Below are 8,521 nucleotides of genomic sequence, written 5' to 3' on the forward strand. Positions count from 1 at the left end.
AGCAAGTGTGCTTGATGGACTAATTGGAATGCATTTCCAAACTGTACTATATTGAATGTGATTATTATACATTGCACAGTGAGGCATAATCAGGGCCCTTAAGTAATGACTTTTCTTCCCTAAAGTACGGCTAGACGTGAATGCATATGTTGAATGTCTTTCACATGAAAGAAATTGAGCCACAGATGAAGCTTATTTTTACCTGTGCTGCTCCAGTATGATCAGATTGAGTCTCATTTCTGAAGATCCACTTGGGGTACACAAAGTGTAATGGCCCAATGGTTTTTCATGACAATGAGCTGTCAGTCATAAATATGACTCTCTGAAAACGTCAGTAACTTAAAATTCCCAGAGCTGTAATGTGGTTTTCCATCTTCTGCTTCTCCTCAGTGGCTGAGAAGACCAAAGAGCAAGTATCTAATGTTGGGGGAGCTGTGGTGACAGGAGTGACGGCAGTGGCCCAGAAGACAGTGGAAGGCGCAGGGAACATTGCTGCAGCCACTGGCTTGGTGAAGAAGGATCAGTTGGCTAAACAGGTTGGTTTGTTTACGCTTTTTTCCAAATGATGAAGTAAATGATGGGTGGCTTCTGAACCAAGGGGCAGATGGAGTGATTCCTTTTGCATATGTAGATAGTATGAATAGAGGATGGTTTGTGTTAGGCTAAACAAACAGCAAAGAAAATATCTGCATTTTGTAGCTTGTATTTTGAATGACCCACAGGATTTGGGAACTTGAGGAGGATTGGGCATCTAACTTTAAAACCTTCATATATTTGAAGTGTGATCTAATGATGATTCTGAACTCAGTAGCTTCTAGTAGGGCCCAGCAGTTGTACTGCTGCTGTTCAGTTGAATGGGAAGATAACTGTTTTTCCAAATAACTCAGGACTGAAAAGGAACCTGCTAGAGCTGAGAGGTCAAACAGCTGAATCTCAAGTTTAACAGCACAATTTGTATCCTCTGCAGATGAAAAGCAGAAGGGGTCATGTACCAGTTCACTGATACATTGCATCTTAGGTCAAGATGTAGCTGGAGAGTCCCTATTTTCCACGATTATAATGACATGAACTCAAGAATGCCTCCAAACCATCCTGAACTCATCAGATTAAATTTGCTCTAGCTTATCATATTAAAAAACAAACAAACAAACAAAAAAAACTGTAGGTATTTTTATTTCAGCACAGAGGTGAACATTATATATTTGCTCAATACCAAGATTCACATTTTATTGTTGATCTACTGCAGTCATATTCTTCCACTTACACTAGATGAAAAGTGGCCCCTTATAGCTGGTGGGAATTATACTTCCCAAAACATGTATATTTGTGTTTGGAGACAAAAATAACTCAGAAGAGACAAACATCTCCTTTCATACTGTTTTATGTATGAACATTTGTGTGTTCATAATAGCAAACTGGGGTTATGAAGAATACTAGTATTTGCACAGAAATATGGGTGTCATATTGATTTAGAATGAAGAAGTTCTATGGCGCATCTTTTTTCCACTTAGAGTCCAGAAGTGCTGTTAAAATTGAATCCTTAAATGCTCTTCTTTATCCTTATCTGTTGTATTTCTGTCTATCTTACAAATCTATTGGTGCTTAAGTCAGATGAAGAAAGTGGTATTACATTGCGGTAGGCATTCACTCTGCTGCAGTAGATTGGTCTTGAAAATACGATGGTTTTGTTCTTTTTCAAAGGAGTTTTCAGGGGAGGGGTGTGCTTTTAGTCTCTTTTTGTTCAGATATAAAGAAAATCTTGCTTTTGATGTGCTCACAGTCCTTTGTAAAAGCTATTTTGAAGATTTATAGATTTGAGTATCTAATGAACATGCCAGGGGACACATGAGTATGGAATGACCAGAGTAGTGTAATCTAATGTTCACCAATAGCCCTTCAGTAGTTTTATGTCAAGAATATTCTTTTCTGTTGATAGCTCTTTGAATCCTTTAGTGGGGTGTCATAAGAATCATCATTGTTTTAATATGCGATTGCCTACTTTAGTATTGACCATAACTAAGATTTTTTCATGTTAATATTAGTATATACTTATAGTGTCTTATAAAACATGATACAAATCTCGACAGACTTTCGTTTAGTTCTCTTATGTATATTGTAATGCTTAAATATGAGTCGTGATGGTTATAACAGAATAAAATCACATCTGTGAAATTAAAGAACATCCATAATGTGCATACATATTATTTTATAGTTCTATAAACAGCATCATTATTTTGAGCCCATGTTTTGTTCTTTAGATACACTAAACCATACATTTGATTTTTGATGCTGGTATTTTTAGACTGAGATTCTCAGTCATGTGTGCAGTATGGCCACCTAGCTGATTAGTACCTATGGCTCTTAAGAGACTACTCTGCATTTCTGTCTTACTGTTTTTGCAAGGGATGAACAGCCATTTCAAAAACATTGACATCTAAACTCAATCATGTAAAGGTATTATAAAACCTAGTATTTTTTGCATTCATGTGCAGTTCAGAGATACATAAGATTCATTTTGATTTGGTTTTTCAAGTATAGTGATGTTTGGGTGGGGACCAGTTGTAGGCATTCAGAATACCAGTCACGCATATGGGATGGTTTTGTTTCACTGATTATATCCACACTGGAAGTGGGTCCCTTTGAGGAAAGAGGATGGGGTTTCTTGAAATAAGAGAAGGTACAAAAGAAGCATACAATGTGAATCTTAATGTAACTTTGTTTATATATCTCTATAACATAATGTCTCTTAAGGCTGTGTTATCCCTAGTCTACTCTGAACTGGGAATATGCAACTATGACTTGCAAATTCATTCCTTGAGCTTGAGTGTGGTTAGCCAGTGCCTTTTACAGATTGTTCTTCCTATGGACATCTATTTGAGTTTGTCCTAAAGCAAATGACTGTGTATCCCACATGCAAGAAGAACATTTGCTCACACAGTGCAAGTCACGAGATTTGACAGGAAAATGCAAATTATCCGTCAAAAGTGGATAGAAACGTCATTACAGGCTGATCTTTATTTTATTATTATTTATCTCCACAGACGACTAAAAGGCATGAGCTAGTAATCTGTTTTAGTTGGATTCTAAATTTCTGATGAATTATTTCTTCCAGTTCATGTGGGCCTGCAAAATCAGGTCCAAATTCTAAGGTTCAGTTGGAGAAACAATGATTTCCTGAGGCCTCTTCCAACCTGAATTATACTGTGAACTCAGAAGGCTGATAAACTCAGCCTCCGTGCAACTGGAGGCCTTCAATTACAGGGTCAGGGACTGTGAATTAAATATGATCAGCTGTTTCCCAATGTGTCTGGAAGCCCATATAAACTAACAGTCGTTGCTGGCATTTTCCACTAGTGATTTGTTTGCGAGTGTGAAAGCCCGTAATCTTGCATTGCGACTGGCATTTTCCTTGTGCCATGATGGAACTCTGGTTTTGACTTTGAACTCATTGAAAACGGTCACAGTATTTACCTGTGGATAAAATGGTATTTGTGCAAAGGAAATACTGAGCAAATTTTTGGTAAAATGCTTTCTAGAGACATTTGTATGAGGTTGGCTCCTATAGCTTTTAATACTGGCTGTGTGGCATTTTGCACAGCACGTGGACCATGACGAGCAGGCATAGTCATCCAGCCGAGGCCAGCCTGGAGGGCTGCTGTCACACCATGCTGTCAGCCAACATGACAGCTGAGACTAGTGAGTGACAGGGATGACTTCATAGTGCCATTCAGAGAACTGCTCCAGGGGGTTTACACGTTGGCAGAAACTCACTACTTAACACAGTATGGTTGCAGTTAGTAGGCTTGCATTAGCATTAAAAGGGCTAACGCACTACAAGTAGTGTTTTAATAAATGGCAAAACAATTCTTAAGATTATTTAGAATTCTAAACTTTTTCATGCTTTGCCAGCCTGCATCAACTCAGATTTTATTTCTAGCTTGTACTAGCTTTTAGCACAGAATCTATTAAAAGCATATTAACTCTTATAAAGTAGTTGTAAATTCAAGCCTAATTTTAAAGTCTACCAGCAATAATACTTTTATTTGTAATCATTTTAACTCCTCCTGGAATCAGAAACGAACTTCTCCTTTTCGTGCTTCCTCCTTTCTGTTAGGAGAAGACAATAAAAAGAAATACTGCAGTATACAGATACAAGATGTGTTTTATATTTTTACATTTATTCTGTGCCTGTGCATCATTTATTTCTGTGTAGTGTGAGTATGCTTCTAAATCATCATGTAAAAGTCAAAGAAAAATGGAAGATTAATAATGATTACGTTTGCTGTAGAAACAAACATGCTTTTTCCTAAGTCAAGAAAACTGTAAAATCCTTTGAGTGCTCTATTTTCAGCTCAACATGGATGTATGGATCCAGTTAATGTGAAGGGGTACTAGCTAGTGATTAGCTATAGTATAGAAAACAAAATATGGATTACAAAGTTTTTTACTTTAAAAGGGGTAATTAAATAATGGAAGTTCTTAACCTCACAAAATTCATGTCATTCCATGTTTTGGTTCTCTAACGTTTTGGAAATAAATCTGTTTGTAAGTTCACTGATTTCTATGACAAATAATTTTATTTACTATAGCACCAAAACAAACAAACATACGAACAAACAAAAAACAACCACCACCAAAAAAAAACAGTCAAGCTCAAACCTCAAGTTACTTGGAGAACAATGCAGATTTAGATGGTAAGATGTGTAACACAGAAAATTTAAGGCAAACAGTAACAGGCCTCATCCTAAAGATCTTGCTTGGTATCTGTATGCCCTAAATCCTTTTTCTTTTTATAAAGTGTCTTTTAATTTAACATATTACATTCTGAATTATACTTGTGAAAACAAAATTACAGTAGCAGATAATATAATAGTTATCATATAAACAAAGTATAGTTAGAGAGCAGGTGATATAGCTCATTGGTTTATTTGCCAAGCTTGCAGGGAAGAGTGAGCAGATTGCTCCAGCTGATCATTGAAGAAGAGCAATGCCCCTTCTTCATCTCCCCTGCTTGTCCTTCCTAAGGAGCACGTATCCTTCCACTCCAACACTCCAGTCGTGGGAGTCATCCCACCACGTCTCTGTAACGCCAATGAGTTCGTAGCCTTGCAGGTGTGCACACCTCTACCTCCTCTTGTTTATTCACCATGCTAGGTGCATTAGCATAGAGACATTTAAGTTGGGCCCCTGCTGAAGTTCACTTACTGGTTATAGTGGCTGGAATTCCTGTGTGCTGCTCTTCAGGTGCTCTCCTGCTGACCCATGACCATGTCCAGGCTCTGGGCATCTATCACTTGTGCTGGTATCAAACTGGGGAGAAGTCCTTCTATACATTGTCTTATACTGAAATACCCAAAAGCATTTTAGTAGTTATCTTGGGAAGTTCAAACAGATATTTTCTCATTTTGTCTATTTATAACTTTTGAAATATAATGTGCATAATTCCTTCTGTGAGTTAATACTGACATGACACTTGTAAAAAGCTTGGAACTGTTAAAATTGATTTTTAATGTACTTTTTTTGTGAGTAACATTCCAGAAATAGGTCTAATCATTGTAAAATTTGGTTTTAAAATCTGCATTTTGATAGAATGTAAGTATCTCCTAGGGTTCTGACCACCTTTACATGCAGTGTACACTGCAGAATGCTTGTCTTATTGAAAGATCACTGTTCCATATCTTGCTACCAGTCTGTACGTGAGTCATTTAGTCTGAAAAAGTTTAGCTCGGAAACACAAAGGAAAAACTAGTGAGCATAGATATAGAATTCCCTCGTTCAGAAATGGAATTACGGAGGGTTTTCGTTTGTTTGTTTGTTTTTACCACCTTTCCATTACATTTCATGCTTTTAAACAGCTGATGTCCCTAAACACTATTAGACCCCAACAAACAGCAGGACAGTAAGCGTGAGATACATGAAACTTAAGCTGCTGTCCTCTTGTTGTAATGAGCAGGTTTATTCCTTTCCCCTGGAGCTTATTATGGCTAAAACATAAAGTCATAAATTAAGGAAAGAAACTGTAGTGAGATCTCAGATTGCCAAATGCAGAAATAACTTATATCCTATTAACTTCCAGACCTGGTGCTTTTCTACAGACACCGTAGAGCAAGTAGTCTAAGAGGATGCAGTATTGTCTAATTGCTTTCTTTAACTACTTCACTCCATTACTTCTTGCCATTTCTGGCTCTAATATAAGGCTACATCAGAGAATGGGCGCGTTTGTGATTAAGTATATGTAATCTAGATCCCTGTTGAGCCTGACAAGCAGCCAGAAGTCTAACCCTCTGCTGTGGTTCAAGCTGGCATGCAGCTAAGCACCACACAGCCATTTGCTCACTCCTCTCCCTGCCCTGCCATGGGATGGGGCAGAGAATTGGAGGAAAAAGGTAAAACTCATGGGTTGAGATAAAGACAGCTTAATAGGACAAAAAAAAAAGAAAGGGAAATAATAATAATAGCAATAATGATAAAAGTATACAAAATAATTGATGAATAATGCAGTTGCTTATCACCCGCTGAATGCCCTGCCTGTCCCTGAGCAGAAGCAACTTCCCTGTCCTCCCCTCCGCTCCTTTTCCCTCCCACTAACTCCCCCCCACATTTTATCATTCATCGTGATTCCATATGGTATGGAATATCCCTTTGGCCAGTTGGGGTCATCTGACCTGGTTCTGTCCCCTCCCAGCTCCTGCTACACCCCCAGCCTCCTCACTGTCAGAACAGTGTGAGAAGCTGAAAAGTCCTTGGTTTAGTGTAAGCACTGCTCTGAAACAACTAAAACATCAGTGTGTTATCAGCATTATTCTCATCCTAAATCCAAAACACAGCACCATACCAGCTGCTAGGAAGAACTTTATCCCAGCTGAAATCAGGACACCCTCTGAACTTGAACCAAGCAATGCCAGTTCTGCCTTGTGGTGCAATGTACAGGGTGGAATTTTTGGTTGTTCAGAAATGGCCCAGCTGTGGTTCTGATGGTGACACTCATGCTTTGCCTGTGGAAGCAATTGTAGCAGTAGACTGTGCTTTTGGAAAGCTTTCATCGGTGATTTGCAGTAGAAAAACTACCAGACAGTGTTGTCTTTGGGGAAACCAAAATGTGATAGATGACATATAGAAGCAGGCCTGCTTATGTAGTCACAACTGAGCATCCATCAGACAATACTTGCTCTCAAATTTCTATTTAAATTATAACAAAGAGCATGTAGTTTGAGATAGGGTTGCTTCTTCCCTTACCATTTTATTTCTTTATCTGTGCATAATGTATGAACAAATGCTGCAAAACCGAGAGGGTATTTATCAAGAATTAGTGTTGTTTCCTTTTTTAATGTATGTAGATGGACTGAGAGTGGAAGAACAAGGGAAGAGATTAATCCCCATTAGGGGATCCACATTATTCATAAGCTGAATCACTGAAAACCCCTCTTAAGAGAAACCATTTGTTAGTTTTTTCTTCAAATTCACGAAGTAAATGTGATTGCCAAGTGAACTGAGATCTGTCTTTGATTACAGTAGAGCTGGACTGATTCTGGCTGGGCCTTTTGTACAGGGGATTAAACCCTTCAAGTCTCAGAGTTACCAGCAGTATATTGTATAACAAAACACTTCTGAAAATCTAATCCATATATCTGAAACAAGTAACGCAGGAAACTTTAATTTATTCTAAAATATAAGGCACTTCCAGGTAGACAATGTTAAGATTTTGAATCTGCTTTATGAACACAGTCAAATCTCTATTTGAACATTGAGACATTGAAACACTTTTTGAAATATTTATGAGGCTGGGGAATATAGAGATGAATATGCACAGGAAAATAACAAAAACTTTGGAAAAACAGATGATGCCTGACTCCAGTTAGGAGTGCTAGAGTTTTAGTGTTTGTTGACCAGAGTGGTGAAGTGCTGGGAGGATTTTGAATTGTGACCTGTTCCTAGCCTCCCTGGTTAGCTGAGAAAATGCCTTTCCTGTTGTGGGGCTCATCGTCAGTGTTTTTCCTCAGAGGGCAAAAGAGCAGTGTTTAAAGGCAGACTGTTCTCCGTGTTAAAGCATTTCCATCATTTTCATGTATTGACATATGTGACTCAAACAGATCAGGAGTTGTCTGAGTCGCAGAGCAGGATAACTTGTGTGGTATTAGCTAGATGTCCTGGAGTTTATTGCTCTTCATTAATTCAGAAGCAACTATCAGTTTAATGTAAAGGTCTCATGGGTTTTCCTGGCTTCCTGCTGTGGGATAACATTTTAGTGCAGACTGATGTTCCCAGTCTACCTGCTGCCTTCTGGCTATAAAGTATTCCTAATTATCTGCAGAGGAATTTAGATTGTGGAGCTTTTGGGTGGCTTCATACTGATCTTTCTTTTCTAGCAATTGCTCAACTGCAGATTTAGCTTTGACCCTAGAGAAAAAAACTACCCTCCTCACCCCGATCCTAAAAACTCTTTGCTAGCTAATAGAAGGATGAATGCATTCTGCAAAATGAATTTTTCATATGTAATGAACATTTCTAAATCTATCTACAG

At 38.2% G+C, this 8,521-nt stretch overlaps 1 protein-coding gene across 8 annotated transcripts in view; it reads left to right on the forward strand.

The window, feature by feature from the left end:
- The window catches only part of SNCA (synuclein alpha), a 69,568-nt gene that overhangs the window by 14,139 nt on the left and 46,908 nt on the right, over nt 1-8,521 (forward strand). For 6 of the 8 annotated variants that reach the window (XR_013950008.1, XR_013950009.1, XR_013950010.1 and 3 more), the window contains exon 4: nt 391-536. Coding sequence is in view for 5 of the 8 variants with exons in the window: in XM_080588921.1 (XP_080445047.1) it covers nt 391-536 (146 nt within the window). In the remaining 3 variants the exon portion in view is untranslated. Of the gene's footprint in view, nt 1-390; nt 537-967; nt 1,429-1,473; nt 8,502-8,521 lie in introns of those variants that run through there. The other 2 variants (XM_080588923.1, XM_080588924.1) reach the window with 2 other exon arrangements.

This window comes from Anser brachyrhynchus, assembly GCF_964034855.1.
Source record: "Anser brachyrhynchus genome assembly, chromosome: 4".
NCBI classification, from domain to species: Eukaryota; Metazoa; Chordata; class Aves; order Anseriformes; family Anatidae; genus Anser; species Anser brachyrhynchus.